Genomic DNA, 21,840 nt, shown 5'->3' with positions numbered 1-21,840 from the left:
CATTGGTTTCGGAATAGTTTTTACACGACTTTGACGGGCTAAAAGATCTTGTCCTTGGAAAGACTTGTATGTTTTATAAGTAGCCTATATGTAAGCAATGACTGGGTAGGCTATAACATTTCAACATAGGGGATAGGTGACATAGATTATAAAGTTAGGTATTCAATAAGTGCACAGCAGTATAAATTAAACAGAGTAAGCATGTTTACCACTTTATTGACGTAACAAAAATAAAAATAAAAATTGAATAAAAAATCACCTAAACCAGTGTAGTTAAGCCATTTGTAAAAAAGTATAAAAAGCAAGATTTGACAATATTCAAAAGACTGAAGGGATAATGTTGAGGGAGTGATATATTGTTCATTTTCCTTGAGATCCTTCCATGGCCTCTTTTTCTGTTCAATAAACTTTAAACGGTATATTAAAGGTGCCAGGAAACATCGAGTGAGAGCAGGAAGGAGAGATCAACATTTTGAAAAATAAAGCAGACGAGTCCATTCCCTCTCTGCTCACTTCCTCCCATACATCTTCGCACACTTGTGAGGTGTTTGATTTCAGGCGCCTGTGATTGACGTGCCCAAACTAGTCAGGGTAGACATGCCCTGATTGCTCAGAATGAGCCAGGAGAGATCTCGAACCGGAATGGGCCCCGAACGTGCAGACTCACAATTCATCATCGCCTCCAAACAGCGAGGAAGCACATTAAAACATTATCATTAGTCAAGATGTAGTGTTCAAATATGACTGGTCTATTACTGCGATGAAGTATTGTTAGAATATTACTATGATGAAATAATGTAAATGTACTACTGTGATGATATACTGTTAAAATATGACTATTACTGTGATGAAGTATTGTTAGAATATTACTATGATGAAATAATGTAAATGTACTACTGTGATGATACACTGTTAAAATATGACTATTACTGTGATGAAGTATTGTTAGAATATTACTATGATGAAATAATGTAAATGTACTACTGTGATGATATACTGTTAAAATATGACTATTACTGTGATGACGTGAACAGCCTCCAAACCCTCCAAATAAATACTGACTTTGTCATCCAAGATTAACCCTGAGGAGGTCGATTCAGTTCTTCAGCGTTCTTAGAGCTGTTGTCAGAACCTGGTAAGAAGCATCAAAATATGAGGGGATGAATTCATGACGGGTTTTGATCAACATTACATGAGGTGTTTAGTCCAGTTACTGAGCTTGATGTATCTAGATCATTGGTTCTCAAAGTGCGGCCCGCGGGCCAATGGCGGCCTGCAGAAACATTCCTGGCGGCCCGCAATGACATACAGATGTAAGTTAAGTTGGGTTCCTAAATTGGCCCTCAGCTGTCAATAACCCCTGATCTAGATGAACAGATGATTTGAGTCGATATGCTGTGTTGGTACTGATGTTAATCATATTTAACATCACAGAACTGAACAGAACTGCAGTTAAAAACCTGTACACCAACTGGAAGGCGCTCGGCTGAAACTAAGGGAAGAGAAATGATTAGCATTGAAACAGCGTATACATATACTAATGTTATTATGCTTTATCTAAACAAATGAGATTCCAGAAAGGGAAGCGTCAAGGGGGTAGGAGCAGATGGAGGTCAGGTGAGTCATCTTGAGGATTGTGATTCACTCAACGTTTGTCTTCCTGTACAGAACGACTCAACAACAGCAGTTAGGACGAGAACCCCGACGACAGACCCAATGACTTCACCCTGCACGCAAGAGAAGAACATTTGGTCTGTAGTAGGCTACTTACAGATGTATTACAGGCAAGTAATAGCCAAGCCCTTTTAGTAAGACTAATTGAAAAACCGGCAAACGCTCTCGACACACAGACAGACAGAAAGACAGCCGGACAGATAGAGAGGTATTCTCCGCACCCGCTTTGCATTTGAAACACCACAGTCTAAGAGACATGTCACTGTTAAAGCCCACCTGGTCGTCTGACTATACCTGTTCTCTACAGATCAGCCAGGTGCTGCTTCGGCCAACGAACACACTCCATTGTCTGGTAGATTGTGCTCTGTTCATTATAAAATCTATTCTGATCTCAGCCTGTCGTGTTGGAACAATCCACGTCAGGGTCTTCAGGTCCGACACTATGACGCCCGTGCCATCACAACCGTACTGGATGTAACCATGCCGTCCTCATCATCCCACTCACTGCAACCCATACACTGTTTGTGGTCACCAGAGAGAGAGAGAGAGAGAGGGGGGGAGAGAGAGAGGGGGAGAGGGGGGGAGAGAGAGAGAGGGGGGGGAGAGAGAGAGGGGGAGAGAGAGAGCGAGCTATGAAGAACCAACATGCACCCTCTGTCTGTGTCTGAAGGGCAACTGCTGTTAAATACCCCATAATATCTCTGGGTAATAAACCACCGCATGTACTAGAGAATCCTTGAAGCTGCTCTATAACCTGCTGCTGATCTATCCCATAATATCTCTGAGCTGTCCCAGCTGGTTATGACAGCTGCTCACCAGGCGTCCATCTTTATGTCTTCATCAGACCGATCAATACAGCTGGCTGGTTTGTGATAGCTGCTCTATGTCTAACGACTTAATACCTGGATGGTCGACAGTCGCCAAATACCACACAAGGGGCATCATCTCTTGTCCTATTTATACACAAACACTGATCCACTGAGTTCTTCTACACTGACTACTACTATACTGCGTACTGCTACAGTGAATACCGCTACTGCTATTTGGCGTTTTTCCTTTGGCACTTTTTGACACACTCCGAGAAATTGTAGGCATATAGACCTATAGCAACACAATAAACGATATGTTCTTGTGTATGAGACGCATCGCATGCACAAAGAGGCTTCAGTTCAATGCTTAAATGTTCCTATAACTATACAAGCCTAAATAAAAAGGGTAATCAAGGTTTAATAGAAGCGCAAGCACACCCTGGTTATGTTAATTTGACAATATTATCTTGCAAAACAAAATAGCTTGTTGAAATAGGATATTTCGTTGAGATTAGCCTTGGTGTAAAGACTAGACGATGGGCAATATTTCACACTATTAGATAGCTGATATCGATATTCCTCACGTTTTCTTCCTAATACCAAGGACAGAGTGTGGCACTCTGGAAATATCTTGGAAACGTTATCCAATGTGTAAACAGGACTAATATGAAATAAATTGGCTCTCGTGAGCTATTGCGAGTAGGAAGCAATCTTCTTATTATTTATTAATATTGAACTGAATTCATCATCGCGGATATCATTGTGTGTGTCAACCACCAAAAGATATTAAATGCGTCCTAAACAAATAAATCCAATTTTATGATAGGCAATAATATAAAACTAAATAGGCAATAAAAGTGTGAGCGTTGTGTCATCGACACCAAACAAGGGCGGCATCAGTTAAAGTCACACCTTCAAGCGTGGAACACGGTTGTTTTGGATATCCGAACCGTGCCGAGCCAGGCCAGTGTAGAATAGTGGAAAAACTCCAATTAACTACCTCTACACTGAGTACTGCTACATTGAGTACTTCTACACAGAGTGAGTGAGAGGCGTCAGCGCTCAAGCGCTTCTTCAGATTCTCTGTTTGAAAGACTGCTGGGCCCCTAAAAGGTTTCCAGTGTCCCTCTCCAGGAAGTCTGGGTCATCTCTGGTGACCATGTCGATTCAGACCTGTTTGGGGGCTACTCCCTGGCTGCTGCTGTTATAGTGAACCATCTGAACCTCATCCACCAGCCCAGCCATAACACACTCTGGGAAGGTTGGCACACGGGATTGTACAACTCAAACTCCTGCCGTTAGGGTAGAAATCGAAACCAAAACATTTGGAGCTCTTAAGCAGTTTGACCTGAGGACACACTTGACAAAAGACGAGCAGCTGTAACCCTCACAGAGCTTCAGCCTCTATCTCAGAGTAACTCTCTGTTCATATCGATGTATTTAGAAGAACCGGCTTAATGAAACCAACACAGAGGTGACTCGAGCACCAGACAGACCATCCAGGATGGAGGAGAGAGGAAATAAGAGGGAGACGGCCAATCCGGGCCAATATATATCCAATATGGCTCCGTTGTTTTTTTCTGAAAGCGAAAATATTATCGCTCGAGGAAAGCTGTAATATTCTTACACCTCTGAATATTGCATATAATGTAAAAATGTATTGCCTGAAAGGTGTCCCATTTATGAAAAAAGTGGGCAATCGAAACATTGGAGAACCCTTCAATGACACAGTATAATTCCCACATAGTACAGAAAATGACTTATCTTCAATAAATAAACGAATGTGAAGGCACTTTACACAGAGGAGATCTCACCAGGGCTTTTCATTCACACCGTGACCTGATGCTTCAGCGCTCATTTGAACTTTGACCGCAACTTGTTTCTGACACGTAATTTTTATGCGATGACATTTTTTCGCGGCACTCTGGCGCTACCTGCTGGCGACGAAGCTCACCAAAATAAACTGCTCTGGTTCTACTTACGATCTCTAATGTATTCCAGATAAACATTAGAGATCGTCTGCAGAGCCAGAGTGGTTTGTGAGCTACCACTGGCTGAAAGCTGATTGGTTGTGATTGGTTTCTTTGTAATATCTACGATCGGAAGACGCGATATCACCTATTTCTGTCACCATGGATACGACATAAGGTCGGTTATGGCGCGAATCCTGCGTGTAATAGTCACTTGTGGCCACTAGAGGGCAGTGGGCTAAATCAGTGTAAGACAAGATGGAATTTATTAATCATTAAAGTCAAGTCATTAATGTTCTTAGAAACGCAGAATATTAAAAAATCAGAATGTCCAAAGTCCTGATGCTAGATCAAGGTAAAATCTATATCAATGATAACAAAAAAAGGTGTGTCAGCTTTATCGGTAACTGTATCAGCATCTTTAATCAGGTCCTGTCGTTGTCATGGGCACACAGGTCATGAGGTCGGAGGTCATGAGGAGGTTGTGGGTCAGTAAGGAATTCAAAGCCAGACTGACAGCGTCTCTGCCCGAAGTTTATTAGTGGACTTCAGCGCTATCGTTATCACAACTGGAAGTGGTTCTACACACACACACACACAACAGGAATTTCGTTTACATTCACAACAGGAAGTGGGCTTACATTCAAAACAGGAAGTAGAGAGAGCAAACCGAGGGTCACACGTCATCTCTGTGGCCACCCGATCCCCTGACCTGGCCGATCCATGGGACGAAAAGCTTTCCAAAGATAACGCTCACGGCAGCTACTGGCAGATATCCAGTATTATGCTACACGTGAACCTCCTAAAATGGCGGAATTTGATTGGTTCGCTATCTTAGGATATTGGGCAATATCCCATGATTGAGTTCTCAAACTCAAGATATTGTGTGACGTCATCTCGTGACGCTAATGAAACCAAATAAACCGCTGAAAAAACAATAAATCCTGGAAAAAACGTTATCTTGTTTATTTTTGGAGTGTTCACGTGTAGTATATAGGCCTACTAAAACTATTATACCCCTCAGGCTTCGTGAATAGCCCCATTGACCTACGGACTCGGGGGCTATTCCCCACTATTCACTATTCATTCAATAATTGTTAACTATACAATTAATTTGAGATTGGTCCCTGAGGATCGGGTAGCCCCAGGCTCCATGTTGTTCTGATCCAACATGGCTGACGTCTACTGGGTGGCTCTAGGGTGCCTGGCCTGGGATGGAGTTGACTATAACCCAGGTTGGAGCCATGGCTCTAGCCCAGATTGGCTGCCGATCCAACCGTTGAAGAGCCATCTTGGATCAGAGCTGGACTCTGGCTGCTTGCTGAACTGCATACTAGCATACTAAAGAGTCAGCGAGAATAGTATGTTTGAAACCATTGCCAATAGCCTAGTTGACATGATGTAAAATGGCGAAACCTGTGACATTGTACTTCAGCTACAAAATGCCTTAGGATTCATAAAACTATGTAAAAAATATAAAAAAATTAAATATAAAATGATTCCTTACAAACAGTCTAAGAAGAGGAGGGGGGTGTTATACAACCATAATATATAGTCAGGCATATACCACATTAATGTTTGTATATAAAATGTAAAAATTATTAAAAAATGCTACCTGACATATTCCTGGCATGGGAACAGTTCTGAGCCTGTGTAACAGTACCACCTGCTGGTATAGTTGAGGTACCGCAGGTGGGAGACATTGACTAGTTGGTTCAAGTTAGTTAATAAAAGCTAGCGTTATCGATCCTCCAACGAGATGGCAAGCAGAATGGAATATGTGGCAAACACTATGTGGTGATTAAGTTCAACTCAACAAGCTAGTCATAGTTGGGTAATGCTACTTCATGTAGCGCTAGTTAATTAAGATTACAGAAAAGTTTGTTTCTGGAGGGACTAGATCGTTTCTGAGAGGACTAGCTAGTTTCTTGAGGGACTAGTTTGTTTTAGGAGGAATTGGTTTGATTCTTGATGGCCTAGTTAGTGACTGAGAGGACTAGTTAGTTTCTGAGAAGTCTAGTTTGTTTGTGTAGTCTGTTTCTGAGGGGATTATTTTGTTTCTGAGAGGACTAGCTAGTTTCTAAAGGGGCTAGTTTGTTTCTGGATGGCATAGTTCATTTCTGAGGGGACAAGTTTGTATCTTAGAGGTCTAGCTAGTTTCTAAACGAAGTAGATAGTTTCTGAGAGGTCTAGCTAGTTTCTAGAGTGACTAGTTAGTTTCCGGAGGAACTAGTTTGTTTACAATATTGCTAGTTTGTTTCTTAACGGGCTAGTTAATTCCAGTTGTCAGTGGCAAGGGATGAAGACAAAGAAACCTTCTAAGAAAATTAAACTGAAAGAGACAGGCTCTGTGATTACACAATAATCTAGAGGAATCATCTAGTCGCAGACATTTGAATGTAGGCAAAGGTAATCAGCATGTCATTTTAGATTAGCTAGTTAAGGTACTTTTAGCTGTGGATTAAAGGTGTTATTAAACAGTGGTGATGGTATGTTAATGAGGAGATTTCTGTCAATATGTCTTGCAAGTCATGGTTAGGTTTGGGGTTACGGTAAGCAGGGTGTTTTTAAGCATGGGGTAGGTATTCTTTGCAAGGCAGTGTTTAGGGTTAGGGTTGACAGGCTGTTATTACAGCGTTATTAAGCAGGGAGCGCATACATTTTCAAAGGCGTGGTTAATTAAGGATGTTGAGCTTCATGGTTTCAGAACGATGGATTCAGAAGAGGATCTTGCTATAGAGAGGATTACTGAATCAAGTTTTAAGACAAGGTGGTGATGTTGGATCTCCCACCGGGGGGCGCTACGATCCTCTGCGTGGCGCGACGAGGGATGTGGTCATCAACTTGGGTTCCTAAGGAGAAAAGGATTTAGTTTAGATAGTGGGGATAAGGTTGTGCTGGTGATGATACCACAGAGACGACCAGCATTATCAATACCTGCGAGAGTGAAACCTGATTGGTGGAGGTTTCGGGGGGCGATCATTGTTTTGGGGCAGGGTGCACCTCTAGTGGTAGGAGTGGGTGGGACCGATTTTGTCATGCTGGTTACATCGTGGACTGGACCATCATAGTTCCCACGGGGTACACCGCGAGCCTCGGCCATCTGACAGAAATGAGGGACGAGATGTTGGTCTCTACCAAGATTGGATGAAGAACTTTTCACAAATTATAAAAAAAACACCGCACACAGTTTACAACATTCAAAACAACTTCCAAAAATATACAATAACCTACCCAACCCTTGCTAAAAACGCACAAAACATCAGCTTGCTCACTACCGTTAACTAGTTGGTATCATTAGCTAGCTCAGCACGGTTCTCCTTCTGTACCGATAGCTAGCCATGTATGGTTAGCTAGCTCAGTTCTGTTAACTCATCGGTACAATTAGCTAGCCTAGTTGCGTTAGCTAGCTCAGTACCATCAGCGCTTCAGTACTGTGAGCTAGCTCGGTACCTTGCTCCTAGCTCGGATCCGTTTGTAGACAAAGTCAGGGAAAGCCTTCCTGGGAACGAAGCGCCCGGTTCCCTCGGCGACGGTGAGTTTTCCGTCCTCGAGAACGATCCGTCCGCCGCTGATGACGATGGTGGGGCCACCGCGCACCTCCATTCCCTCAAAGACGTTGATCTCCACGGTCTAAAGACACAGCAAGACACCGCTTTATCACTACGACGACACGCTGTCTTAGCGCAGAGAGATTCTGGTTTAGCACAACAACCAACTAGCCTAGCGGCGTGGTTTAGAACTTCACAACACACTAGCTTAGCAGCGCAAGACTAAGCAAGATAATAGGTGAGCAGCGCAATACACTAGCTTTGGGCACAGTTCGGTAGTTATGGTTAGTTCATTAGTTAGTTAGTTACCAGATTGTGTGTTTTAGCTGAAAAGGTCTGCAGCTCTTTAGGATTCCAGATCACAATGTCTGCATCAGAGCCCACAGCAATACGACCTGAACGCACACACACACACACATTTTTTGTACCAATCATATGTTTACATTAGTACTATTAGTCATATTATGTTACCTTTAGTATAATTAGTAAGTCGTAGTATTATAAGTAATATGAGTTGCATTGTGTTACCTTTGCGTGGGTAGATATTGAAGAGTTTAGCAGCATTTGTACTCGTCACGGCAACAAACTCATTTTCATCCATCTTCCCTGTGGACTAGAGTAAGACGGAGAGCGAAAGATAGACAGACACAGAGATGGACAGACAGACACAGAGATGGACAGACAGACACATGAGATGGACAGACGGACACATGAGATGGACAGACAGACACATGAGATGGACAGACGGACACATGGCAGCGTTAATGTCTGAAACTTCTAAACACTTTCTTTCACCAAATCAGCGCCATCAAGTTCATGCTTTTATTGTGTCTTAAGCTGTACCATACCGCCAGCGTGCAAAAACCATACAGTCTGACATTAGAGGTTTCAGGGTCAAAGGTCAGGTCAGAGATGACTCACCACGGCTGCATCCCAGACAATGGCCATCCTCTCCTCCACCCCATTGGTTCCCTCTGGGATCAGTGAGAAGTCGTCCTTCCCAACCGCCTTCTGAGCGGTAGAGAAGCTAGCATGGGCGCTAGCCGTCACCTGAAGATCCCCACTAAGACACAGCAGAAGTGAGCATTAAAGATTGCGTAACCCTGCAAATCCCACAACCTCCCAAGAAATACAGTAGATGTTAGCTTGCTAAGCTACATGGTGGCAGCACTGACCAAGCTAGCAGGGAGGTGAGGTACATTAGCATGCTAAGCTACATGGTGGCCGCACTAACCAAGCTGGCAGGTAGGTGAGGTACATTAGCATTCTAAGCTACATGGTGGCAGCACTGACCAAGCTAGCAGGGAGGTGAGGTACATTAGCATGCTAAGCTACATGGTGGCCGCACTGACCAAGCTGGCAGGTAGGTGAAGGTACATTAGCATTCTAAGCTACATGGTGGCAGCACTGACCAAGCTGGCAGGTAGGTGAAGGTACATTAGCATTCTAAGCGACATGGTGGCAGCACTGAGCAAGCTAGCAGGGAGGTGAGGTACATTAGCATGCTAAGCTACATGGTGGCCGCACTGACCAGGCCAGCAGGGAGGTGAGGTACATTAGCATGCTTAGCTACATGGTGGCAGCACTGACCAGGCTAGCAGGGAGGTGAGGTACATTAGCATGCTAAGCTACATGGTGGCAGCACTGACCAGGCTAGCAGGGAGGTGAGGTACATTAGCATGCTAAGCTACATGGTGGCCGCACTGACCAGGCCAGCAGGGAGGTGAGGTACATTAGCATGCTAAGCTACATGGTGGCCGCACTGACCAGGCCAGCAGGGAGGTGAGGTACATTAGCATGCTAAGCTACATGGTGGCCGCACTGACCAGGCTAGCAGGGAGGTGAGGTACTGCGGGGTGGAAGGGTCGGGGTTGAGGGGCGGGCTCATCACAAAGGCTGCAGCGTGGGCCCAGTCTTTGGACCAATAGTTGCTGCCGTCGGTGGCAAGGCCGGCTGCGATTGGCTCCCCATACACGACCATACCTGGAGGAGAGGTGCGTGATTAACATGGGGTGAGTTCCGCCACACGTTTTTGGTGTCCCAACAGGACACCAAAGAGCTTACCCTTCTTCCTGGCTTTCGCGATGACATCGGCCGCCGCCTTGCTCATCACCTTGGTTACGTAGAGTGGACAGTTGGCTTGCTTGGCGATGGTCAGCGCCCGGAACACCGCCTCGCACTCCACCTGTAGAACAAAGCACACATCTGAACACACCTGCAGACCACAATACATGCCTTTACACAACGACACACCTGTAAACACCTGTTCACTACAAGGCACCTGTACACCATAACACACACCTGTCGGACCCAACACAGATGTACGCACCTATACAGTACAAGGCACCTGTATACCACAACACACACCTACACACACCTGGATAACACGACACAAACCTGTACGGCCCACAGACCAGCACACACCTGTACGCCACAACACACCTCTACGCAACACACACATACACCTGTATAGCACCTGTAACGCCCACACATTTACATACAACCTTGCACACCTTGAACTGTGTGCTAGTTTGTGTGTGTGTGTGTGTGTGTGTGTGTGTGTGTGTGTGTGTGTGTGTGTGTGTGTGTGTGTGTGTGTGTGTGTGTGTGTGTGTGTGTCTACCTCATCAGGGTGGGACAGGGCGTGTCCCTCAGGCCCAGTAATTCCCAGCTCCAGGAGTTTCTTCTGCTCCTGAAATGAAATCTCTTTATTAATCTCAATAATTAATCTTATTTGCGTCCATGACGACCGTTCTTCCTCCTTGGAGACGGGTGTTTCAATATTTAATCTTATGGTGGGAAAGGCTCTTACTTCACTAATGATGTCTCCGTTCTCCGCGTGGACCTGGGCGATGGCTCCCAGATCTCTCAGGGCCTGGAAGGCCTCATAGATCTGGAAGACACCAGAGTACTATCTGACCCTGGCACAGCATACTGTCTAACCCCAGGACGGAGTGCTGTCTGACCATGGCACAGCTCACTGTCTAGCCCCAGGACGGAGTGCTGTCTGACCCTGGCACAGCTCACTGTCTAACCCCAGGACGGAGTGCTGTCTGACCCTGGCACAGCTCACTGTCTAGCCCCAGGACGGGGTTGTTTAACCCTGGCATATGAAACTGTTTAACCTGAGTACAGAATGTTGCTCAACCCTGTTCCTGGTACAGAATACTGTTTAACCCTGGTACTGAATACTTTCTAACCCTAGTACATTCTTCTGTCTAGCCCTTAAATAGGATACTGTATAACCGTGGTACAGAATCCTCTATAACCCTAGTACAGAATACTGTATAACCCTGGTGCAGAAAACAATGTTGCGTTTTCCTACCTGAGAGTCGGAGCTCTGATATTTGTCTTTGTAGCCCATGAAGAGAAGGAAGGAATTCACCCCTGAGACATGAAACACACAATTAATAACACTGCATACAATCGAATACACAGTGACGATGCAAAGGTACACAACTGAAACACACCTTTGTCCTTGACCAGGCTCTCTATCTCCTCGTAGAGACCTTCATGCCACCGCGTGATGTCCATGTGCAGAGAGTAGTCGCAGCACGCCCTGCTGTCGGCCACATCCCTCCACTGGTCGTACGCGGCCATTAAGCTAGTCCCCGGCTCGGGGAGCACGTGGTCGACTGGGGACAAGAGGGGATGACATCCAGTTGATCTCATGTTGGGTGGGTTGGAGGACAGTACGTATCCGTCGGTGAGTGTGTAGGCGTCAGTAGATGAGTGTGTAGTCTTCAGTAGATGAGTGTGTAGTCTTCAGTAGATGAGTATGTAGTCTTCAGTAGGTGAGTATGTAGGCGTTAGTAGGTGTCAGTCGATGGCTGGAGGTCGTCTTACTGATCATGGTGGTCCCTCCAGCCAGGGCCGCTTTAGTCCCGTGGTAGAAGTCGTCCGCTGGGTGCATGCCCCCCTGGGGCGCGTGGAGGCTGGTGTTAGCATCCAGCCCTCCCGGGATGACGATGAAGCCGTACGCGTCCACGGTCCTCACGTCGCTGGGAACGATCAACTTCTCTCCGATCTGCCTGCACACAGAAGCAGCGATCGTAACTCACTCACTCACTCACTCACTCACTCACTCACTCAGTCAGTCAGTCAGTCAGTCAGTCAGTCAGTCAGTCAGTCAGTCAGTCAGTCAGTCAGTCAGTCAGTCAGTCAGTCAGTAAGCGCTCACTCACTCAGTAAGCGCTCACACACCTCCCGGTTGAACCCATCCACCGACCTGGCATCTGACAGGTATTTACTAATGCTGCCTTTCCATCAGGGCGGGTACAGCTGGAACCTGAGATGTGCCCAAACCCGTGCTCAGAATGTGGTTTTGTGTTTCCATGACTTTAGCCAGGTGGTAGGTGATAGAGTGGTGGGAGACTAACGCATGGATAACAAGTTATACGTTCATTATGTCTTAGAAGTTAAATGACCCATTCAAGCTGTTGACATGGAACATGTCAACAGCTTGAAACACAACATGGAAGGCAGGCTTGTACCAGTATAGGAGTCTTGTAATGGAGCCATCTCACACAATATACAGTATATATATATATGTTCTGCCTACTATATATAAACTTTAATACAGGCTTGAGGACCACAAGGCAAACATTACATTACATACAACGAAACATTACATAAAATATAAATAAAGGAAAATAAATATCTACACGAGGAATACCAACATGCACAGTTGAGGTTTCAGTATGAAGGATGCCAGTTTAATCCAATTGGAAGAAATGTTCTTTTAACCCCGCTAGCCAGCAGGAACAGAGCCACTTTCTCTGAGTTTGATCGTGTTGCCCCCAGATTAGAATTTGTGTCGAAGACCAGCGGTTGTTTAATCCTATTAATCCCGACCCTCACTAATCGAAAACATCGGGGTCGTGGTTAAACCTGGATGTATTGATGGTGTAATGCTGGGATCATCCAGAGATATTGATATGGAATACTTGGATCTATCTGGAGTTATAGATGATGTAATGATTGGATCTATCTGTTGTTATTAATGAGTAATACTTGGAGCTATGTGTAGTTATTGATGATGTGATGCTCTGATCTATCTGTAGATATTGATGATGTAAAGCTGGTTGTTACTTGATGACTCCATCCTCGATGTAAATGTCTCCGTAGAAAGACTGGTCGTCGTTGACGATCTTTCCTCCTTTGATGATCATGCGGTCGCCCTGGAACAAAGAAATGTGAGGTCAGCAAAAGTCAGTCAGCACTAAGGGGATTTATTGAAGACTACACTAGTCAGGGGGGGCGATATACTGTGATGGAGGATAGACTAACTGAAGTAAAGAACAGACTGTAGCTGGAATAAAGAACAGACTGTAGCTGGAATAAAGGACAGACTGTAGCTGGAATAAAGGACAGACTGTAGCTGTGATAGAGGACAGACTGTAGCTGGGATAAAGGACAGACTGTAGCTGTGATAGAGGACAGACTGTAGCTGTGATAGAGGACAGACTGTAGCTGGAATAAAGAACAGACTGTAGCTGGAATAAAGGACAGACTGTAGCTGGAATAAAGGACAGACTGTAGCTGTGATAGAGGACAGACTGTAGCTGGGATAAAGGACAGACTGTAGCTGTGATAGAGGACAGACTGTAGCTGGGATAGAGGACAGATTGTAGATGTGATAAAGGACAGATTGTAGATGTGATAAACCCAAACTGTAACTCTGGTAAAGGGCGGACGGTAAATGTGTTAAAGGACTGAAAAAACTCAGAACTCTGTTGGTTAGGTTTGAACATAGAGCTGTATTCATAGGATGGTTGTGTGTTTCAGTCTCCCATCTCTGTGATGTAGGTCACAAACGGACACACACAGACACAATCTAGGCCACGTCAGAGTTATCTTGTCATTACTGTCCTGAAAAAATAACCCACACCCCCCCTCCCTAGCCCCATCCCCCCCCCCCCCCCCCCCCCCCCCCTCCCCCACACACACACGCACTGAGTATAAAAGAGAGAGTGATGCAGACTGACAAGGAGACTGAAGAAAGGTTCCTTAGCCTAAGGACAAAGAGAGTAGGGGAGAGAAAGAGCAAGGGAGAAATAGCGAGAGGGATGGAGAGCATGAGATAGAGGAAGGGACTTCACCGGTTTAAACATCCCTGTCTGCATCTCAAGATGCAGACAGAGATTTATAAACCGGTGAAGCGACGCGAAATCTCTAAACCGCTAAATAGTATTTTCATCGCAGAGCACACCGGCAACACCCCCCACGGTTCAGCCGGCTACACCCGCTACTCTGGTGGGCTACCACCGGGCCGGTTCAACTGCACGGAGCCGGCGGGTGAACCGCTCATTGTACCGCCGCCCGGGTTGGAAGGACGCGGTTGCTTTGACGTCGTTGCAGTGATTTCGAGTCGTTCTGTCTGACCTACCGCTGGTTTGTTGTTGGTCTTCTTGGCGGGGAAAGACATGCTTATAGTCCGGTTAAAAAAAGGAGGCGACGGGTAAAGGAAAGGATAGGAGGCGCTACCGGTGGGATGCTGATTGTTCTCTTTTACCGGAGAACCGCGACGTGATCACGCGAGACAATGTGTTCAGCACCAGGCACGCACGGCAACGCCCCTTCTGGGTATCTAGCCCTGTTTAATATTCAGAGGAGAGGAGAGAGAGACGGGTGAGAGAGAAGGAGGGGAGGGGAGGGAGGAGGAGGGGAGAGAGACGGAGGAGGGGAGGATGGGAGAGGAAATGCTTTTGTGATTGATGAAACTTACTTGCTGTGTTAGAAGGACATCAGGGATTATGACAATACCATGGTAACGATGATTCAATCCCCATGGGAAAAAATAAATAAACCATTAATTAGCATTCGTCATTGCAGGATAAGCATCTTTAGCATTAGCAAGGGGTTGGGGTAAGGGTTAGGGTTTGGATTAAATGTCTTGTGTTATGTTAACACCCTAGTAAACATGAACACCATTAGTTAGATATCGTCACCCTCTTAAAGTAATGGCCTAAGTCACCTTTTTGCCAAAATGATTTTCTTGCCTAAATCAGCTCTTTGTGATGCTAGCCACCTCTGGTAAAATCCCCAACATCCTCAGTTGAACAGATCATGTGATCCTACCCGTTTAGTGTAATGGCCTATGTCAAGGGTGTGAATTAGGCCAATTTATTTTGCCTAAGTCACTAGACAAGAGTGACTTAGGCAATTTTATGAGCGTTTCAAGATGGCGGCCACTTTGAATTAAAGTGCCATTCACAGCCAAACTTCCCTCTGTCTCCTCTGAGTCTATGTGTGCTCCACTAGCATATTCAAATGTTTGTGGCATAGGCCTACCCTTCCTCATGGTCTGTTACAGTAGTGGGAAAAAAAAGAAATGCACTGTTTTGCCTCACTTATTCCAGAATTAATTCGGCCCAAGTCAGGTTCAAAATTTAGTAAATCACAAAGGCATGTTCGTAAATTGGCCTAAGTCATCTTATCCTCTTATGTTACACAATTGACTGACATCATTATTTGTATATCAATAGAAATCTATTGTCATAACCTTTGTGTTTGAAATGATACATAAATATCATATACTCTATATATGGTTCAGTTTTTTCTGTTTTCTGAACAACTTGAAAATATGACTTAGGCCATTACTTTAAGAGGGTGACGATATAAGACCGTTTAGTTAGTCAATGCCTACTTCTTCCAGTGTTACCAACTAAATATAGTAACATGTTGAAGTTTAAATTATACGAGTACCACAAAATGATGGTTGTGATATGAGGTGGGTAGGGGTGTGGTTCGACGTGAGGGTGATGATGTCAGCGGTGAGGTAGGATAGGGTTATAGTTAGGGGTTAGAGGTTTATTTCTGAGATTTGGGTTATAATGTTAGGGGTTGAGTTATGGTTATAGTCAGGGGTCAGAGATTATTCCTGAGGCTGTGGTTATGATGTTAGGGGTTAGGTAGGTGAGGGGTAGGGGTTACTCTGGAATAAGGGTTGTGATTATGTAAGCGATTAGTTAGGGGTTATTGTATGGGGTTAGAAGCTTCTCCTGGGGTCAGGGTTATTATGTTATGGGTTATGGTTATAATAAGGGTTTAGTAGTTATTCCTGGGGTTAGGGTTACGATGTACAGGGTTATAGTTATAGTTAGGGGATAGAAGGCATTCCTGAGGTTACAGTTCTGATTCTAAGGTTAGGGGGTTAATAGTTAGGGTTTAGCGGTTAGCTGGTTAGCTGGTTAGCTTACCTGTTTCTTGACGAGGCTCGTACGAGCGTCGCAGCCCGACGCCGGCTCTCTCCTCGGGGCGCTGCTGGAGAGGTTGGGGGGTCCGCAGGCGGAGGCGGTGTCGCTGCAGTAGTCGGGGTCCCAGCGCGGGGTCCGGGTGGGGGGGACTCTGCGCTGGCTGGCCGGGCTGAAGGACTCAAAGTTGAGCGTCTTGTTTTCGAACGCCCCCTCCACGCTGCAGAACATCCCCCCGTACTTGACCCGCGGCCGGGGGGAGTCTGACCCCAGGCGAGAGAGCAGGGAGCACTCATCGTCCTCCCGGGAGAGAACACCCCGGTCAGACATGGGGAGGGACGGAGAGAGAGAGAGAGAGAGAGAGAGAGAGAGAGAGAGAGAGAGAGAGAGAGAGAGAGAGAGAGAGAGAGAGAGAGAGAGAGAGGGATACAGAGTGGTGAGGAGACAGAGTAAGATGAATATAGGAGAGACGGAGAGATGTGGAGAGATGGATTATTAAAAGATAGAGAAAGAGAGTAATGGAGAGAGATGGAGAGAGAGAGAATGAATAGGATGGAGACTGAGAAATGAGGATGAAGGAGATTGTGCGAATAGCAGAGAGGAGAGTGAGATGGAGAGGTCAGAGTCCTGTGTGGCTGAAAGGCGGAGCAAATTATCATTTGAGGGAGGGAGAGAGAGGGAGAGAGAGAGAGAGAGAGAGAGAGAGAGAGAGAGAGAGAGAGAGAGAGAGAGAGAGAATCCCTGCTCGTGTAAGACTCGCCTGTCGAGAGTTATAAGGGAGTGCAGCTGAGCAGAGGAGAAGGGAAGGAGAACTAGGGGTAGGAGGAGGACAGGAGAAGAGATAATGAGAGTAGGAGAGTAGAGAGGACTATAGAGGCAGAAGGAGAGTGGAGGGGAGCAGAGAGATGCTTAGGAGGAAAGGAAGGGAGAAAGAGGCTGCAAGAGATTGTGTTCGAGAATCGGGTCAACTGTAGATTTCTGTGTGTGTACACGTGCATGTACGTGTGAGTGTGTGTTTGTGAGAATCTCCTCTTTCCTGTCTGTTAAATAACATGTCCTGTCTCTCAACATGTCACCAGAACCCCCCGGCCCCCCCACAAACACAGACACTGACTCAGACACACACACACACCCTCAAAAAGACACACACACACACACACACACACACACACACACACACACACACACACACACACACACACACACACACACACACACACACACACACACACACACACACACACACATACACACACACACACACCCTCAAACAGACACACACACACTCTGCTTGTCTGGGTGTCGCTTCGATTACTTAACAGCTACGATTAAGATGTGTTATTGTTATGAAGTTTAGATGTTCATATATATTTAAAAAATACAAACCCCGATATCAAGAAGAAACTTGGACCACCAGTCGATCTGTGTTTATTCTCTATACATCCCATAATAAAATACCAGAATCATCTTCATCTATCCCAGACATGATTTCCCACCATCACAGCGTCGCCTGGCGCCAGCTTCCATTTAAAACAATGCATTTTCTCACCTCCTTACAGAAGGATAGGAGCACCGTGTGGGGAATCAAACCAAATTAAAAAACACCAAACCTAAACTAGTTTGGCTTCTGCAGGAGTCAAGCACCAAGGAGAGAGACGTGTGGACGCAGTGTGCATCGTCCGCAGCATAGAAGATATTAGGAAATGGCGGGGAGGGGGTGGGGGAGAGGGAGGGGTGAGGGGGATGGGAGGGGGAGGGGGAGAGGGAGGGGTGAGGGGGATGGGAGGGGGAGGGGGAGAGCTCTGGTCTGAGCTCCGAGCGGTTTCCCTTCATACTCCAGTTCCTCCTCCCTTTCCAATCGTGCCGGTCTGTGTCCGTTGGCCTCGATGCAAGCTCACGTCTGGGGTGGACACGAGTCCACGACAGTTCCTGGATTGGCATGAACTCTAAAAGAGTCCTTCCTTGCCCTGCTCCGAATCCGCTTTGAATCACGGGTTCTGAACACAGAATTTGAAGACAGGTTCTTGAGACTGGATCCGAACAAAGGATCTCAGCACGGGTTGGCAGGTCTCATGTTCCAGATGTCCCTGTCCTGCACTGATGGAAAAGGAGGAGAGGTTCCTCCTGACCAGAGGTGAGTTATCAGGACCCTGGACTGGCTGTTACCCAGGTAGAAGGTCTCTAGTGGTCTGTGGTGGTCTGTGGTGTCTCTGGTGGTCTCTGGTGGTCCCTGGTTGTCCCTGGTTTGAGACGATCTTGTGGTTCTTCTGCATGCTGTGTGAAGACCCTGACGACGAAGGACGTGGTGCTCTGCTTCAGCTCAGAATTTCCTCCATCAAATTTTGCTCCCGTGAACTTTAACCTCCACCAAAAGCCTCTGGCAGGTGGAGAGAGGGCTGCCATTTGAAACCAACCGGGAGGACACAATCCTTGTCTTCCTTCTAGAGTGTGCATAGTCATTCTCAAAATAAAGGTCTTTAATACTATTATAAGGTTCTCTCTGTGGCTCTTCTTGTATAGAAGACGGAATATAGTCTTTATAAACCAGGCTTTCAATAAACCGGTGTCCTTATGAAGTCGGGTCCTTTTGAACTGCTCCAATGCAGAGTTGGCATGGTAACCATGTTTTTACCGCCAAACCCCGCCCACTTCTCGGCAGGCCAACGTGTCAGAACCAGCTTGGGATTCTGTCTGTGCTCCGATTGGCTGGGAAGTGGCTGGAACAGGAATAAGTGTCAGCCACGCTGAGACAGTTTGTGATTGGCCGGTGGTCTTCTCGTCAGGGCTAGCGGGGCGATAGGCCCCTCCCCCAGAGTCTGTAGCCGCTGGTTCAAATACACACTGCCCTCTGGTGGCCTGAGGGCAGCAGACACACAGAGACCTTGTCAGTTTAGTGTGTATGTTTCTGAATATACATATACACATACAATACACTAAGTCATAGACAAAGGTAAAGCGGTTGAGGTTTGAGGTAAGAAGTTGAGGTTTAGGGGTTAGAGGTCAGAAGCTAGGGTTCCACAATGTCATGTGTTAAAGGTTAGAGGTCAGAGTGAGAGGTTGAAGGTTAGAAGAGGTTAGAAGTTAAGGGGTAGAGGTCAAAGGTTAGGGTTATTAGATGTTATGGGTTTGAGATTGCAGGCAGGATAAGAGGTTTTGGTTATTAGAGGTTCTGGGTTGGAGTTAGGGGGTTGGTAGGGTCGGAGGTTACATGTTGGAGCTCAGGGTTTGGGGTTAGAGGTGGGAGGTCGGGCTTTGGGGTTCAGGGTGAGAGGTTAGGGGTTCGGTAGCAGTGGGGCTAGGAGTTATGGAGGACTCACCGCCGCTTTAGGACCAGAGGATGAAGGCCAGAGAAAAGAATAAAAATAAAAATAAAAACTGAGCGGGAAAGAAAAAGACAGGTGTTAGTGTTGTCCCCGGTTACAAACATCAAACATGTTACGAGAATCCTCCGAGAATAGCATGACGTCGCTGAAGTCATGATGTTACACCTGACTAGGATTCATACCTTCTCTTCTAGCTGTTTGATCTGTCGTTTCTGTGCTTCAATCCATTCCTCCAACTCCTTGTTCCTCTGGACACACAAACACACGCACAGACGCAGTGTACCATAAGGTTAACTGTCATGTTGTCTAGCGTAAGACGTAGCATGAGTAGCATTAGTGTAGCCTACCTGCTGTGTTGCATAGCATCAGCAGTATAGTATAGCGTAGCCTAACTGTATTGTATAGTGTAGCAGTATAACATAGCGTAGCATACCTGCTGTGTTGTAAAGCATTAGCAGTATATTGTTAGTGTAGCGTTGGTGTAGCGGTAGAATATTCTACCTACTGTGATGTCTGTATTGTTAGCGTGGCGTTAGCCTAGCCCACCTGCTGTGCGTGGTGCAGCATGTCCATCCTTTCCCTGAGGATCAGCACGTCCCTCTCTCGCAGCTCCACCATCAGGGCTCTCTTCCACTGCTCCATGGCCCTCTGCAGCCCCTCGCGGTCCTCGTCCGCCAGCAGCTCTGACAGGCGGCATCCCTCCGCCTTCCAGCCCTCCATCCTCCACGCAGACGCCCCCGCGCCCCCCTCCCTCCAACCGCCGAAACCCGCGGCCCCCTCCTGCTGCAGGACATCAAACAGCATGGCCTCCAGCTCCATGATCCTCTGGACGGGGGGACAGACGGGTCGATACACAGGGGGAGGGGGGCGGGGGACAGAGAGGGACGGACAGATAGACATCAGCGCGTCAGCGGGACGGTGAATGTTACCTGTTTGGTGAGAGCGTAGGACACGACAGGTGAAAACAGGTGAAGCCAGGGGAGGACTCACCTTGTGGGCCTGGTCCATAGACTGCTTCCTGTAATCGAGTTCCTCGTCCAGATAGCCCTTCTGTTTACTGAAGAGATCCTTTAACACACGCATACACGCACCAGGGATGAATATAAATGTCAGACTACAGAAACTCGTACTAAGAATTAATAGTGCACTTGACTTCACCTTGAGTACTCATGCAACTATGAAGGCCTCACCAGAACACCAGTCTTAACTCACCCTTCTTTTCAATGCACACTCAATACTGCTAACACAATCATTGCGCGTACCTTTTCACTCTCGATATCAAACATCTTCTGTTGTAGAGTGGACTTGGTCCCTTCAATGGACTCCAACCACTAAGAAAAACAGACAGACAGACTAAGTATCACTAGCAGGTCAACATTAGTCTATCACTAGTACCGACTTAGTCTATCACTAGTAGGTCAAAATTAAGCAAGGCTATCTAGCCATGGTTTGGGTTGGTTTTAGCTTGAGGTGGTGTCTGCTAGCGATGGTTTGTTGGCTAGGCTCAATTGGTTTTAGCAAGAAGCTGTTTGCTGGCTAGGTCAGTGATGTTGGTTTTGCCAGGTCATCTTACCTTCTCAGCCAGCGTGAGAACATTTCTGGCATGGATAACGACCACCTGCTCTTCATTGGAGAGGTTCTGAAACCAAATGTGACGCCACCACAAAACAGACATCGCATCACACACATCAAACATTGCATAATATGTAACAGACATAATTTCACACATAAAATGCATTAATTAATACGTAACACACATAGTATCACACATAACATGAATTATGTCACAAGAACAGACATTAAATCACCACATAACAGACATTACATCATACGTAACAGTCATTACATCACCAAATAACAAAGACAACATTACATAACATTACATAAATACATATATAGATATATTGTAGAGATACACTATAGATACAGGAGAGCTACACAGTGAGAGATATATTAGACACCCATACGAAGGAAATGCAACATACACTTACGGCGTTATCCCCAAGAATATCCAACTTCTTCATCAGTTCACTGATCACAATTTCCTACCAAAGACAATGTAATAGAATATTATTATATCATAAAACATCATTATATTAAATTATATTGAACTCAAGTGGCCACGTTGTGTCATTACACGTTAATAATTTGCTTACCGTGACGCCTTCCGCCTCGCAGTAGAGCTGAAGTGGACTGATGCCTTCTGGGAAATGTAGTGGATGGAAGTTGATGCCAGGCGACCGCCGTTCCCGCTCCTTAAACATGGATTGTTTTCATTGTTTTCATGGAAACAGTGAAACCAGCATGTAAGGTAGCCA

General features: G+C 46.0%; 2 protein-coding genes across 6 annotated transcripts in view; both read right to left on the bottom strand.

Moving 5' to 3' along the window:
* Nucleotides 1–4,966: 4,966 nt before the first annotated feature.
* dpysl4 (dihydropyrimidinase like 4) lies at nt 4,967–16,559 on the bottom strand. 2 transcript variants are annotated; one of them, XM_030340804.1, is made up of 16 exons: nt 16,206–16,559; nt 14,732–14,734; nt 13,096–13,184; nt 11,851–12,035; nt 11,475–11,639; nt 11,330–11,391; nt 10,817–10,897; nt 10,628–10,696; nt 10,069–10,189; nt 9,831–9,987; nt 8,926–9,067; nt 8,533–8,617; nt 8,314–8,399; nt 7,907–8,086; nt 7,391–7,556; nt 4,967–7,305 (listed from the first exon to the last, which is right to left on the bottom strand). In XM_030340804.1, exons 1-16 carry the CDS (start codon nt 16,527–16,529, stop codon nt 7,214–7,216), a joined length of 2,007 nt encoding a protein of 668 aa, XP_030196664.1. In that variant the 5' UTR covers nt 16,530–16,559; the 3' UTR covers nt 4,967–7,213. The 2 variants fall into 2 exon arrangements, with proteins under 2 accessions (XP_030196664.1, XP_030196665.1); XM_030340805.1 differs by lacking the exons at nt 14,732–14,734; nt 16,206–16,559 and adding an exon at nt 14,393–14,590.
* A 1,420-nt stretch (nt 16,560–17,979) lies between these two features.
* Nucleotides 17,980–21,840, bottom strand: part of jakmip3 (Janus kinase and microtubule interacting protein 3) — a 15,555-nt gene continuing 11,694 nt past the window's right edge. For 2 of the 4 annotated variants that reach the window (XM_030341077.1, XM_030341079.1), the window contains 9 exons: nt 21,679–21,777; nt 21,508–21,567; nt 21,096–21,161; nt 20,785–20,853; nt 20,513–20,590; nt 20,069–20,347; nt 19,705–19,770; nt 19,517–19,574; nt 17,980–19,055 (listed from right to left, as the gene is read on the bottom strand). In XM_030341077.1, the coding sequence (XP_030196937.1) occupies nt 19,524–19,574; nt 19,705–19,770; nt 20,069–20,347; nt 20,513–20,590; nt 20,785–20,853; nt 21,096–21,161; nt 21,508–21,567; nt 21,679–21,777 (768 nt within the window). In that variant the 3' untranslated portion in view covers nt 17,980–19,055; nt 19,517–19,523. The remainder of the gene's footprint in view (nt 19,056–19,516; nt 19,575–19,704; nt 19,771–20,068; nt 20,348–20,512; nt 20,591–20,784; nt 20,854–21,095; nt 21,162–21,507; nt 21,568–21,678; nt 21,778–21,840) is intronic. The other 2 variants (XM_030341078.1, XM_030341080.1) reach the window with 1 other exon arrangement.

This window comes from Gadus morhua, chromosome 18 (genome assembly GCF_902167405.1).
Source record: "Gadus morhua chromosome 18, gadMor3.0, whole genome shotgun sequence".
Lineage (NCBI taxonomy): Eukaryota > Metazoa > Chordata > Actinopteri > Gadiformes > Gadidae > Gadus > Gadus morhua.
The sequence above is the reverse complement of the archived record's forward strand: the minus strand, read 5'-3'. Positions and strand labels throughout refer to the sequence as shown.

Bases quoted from the DNA above. Each gene is read 5' to 3' on its own strand.
- dpysl4 (XM_030340804.1), bottom strand. From the start codon at position 16,529: ATGTCTGACCGGGGTGTTCTCTCCCGGGAGGACGATGAGTGCTCCCTG. The intron at 11,640-11,850 runs GTAAGACGACCT...TCTTGTCCCCAG, and splicing joins TGGAGGGACCACCATGATCA to TCGACCACGTGCTCCCCGAG. The intron at 11,392-11,474 runs GTGTGTTTCAGT...TTCATGTCTCAG, and splicing joins GAGCCTGGTCAAGGACAAAG to GGGTGAATTCCTTCCTTCTC.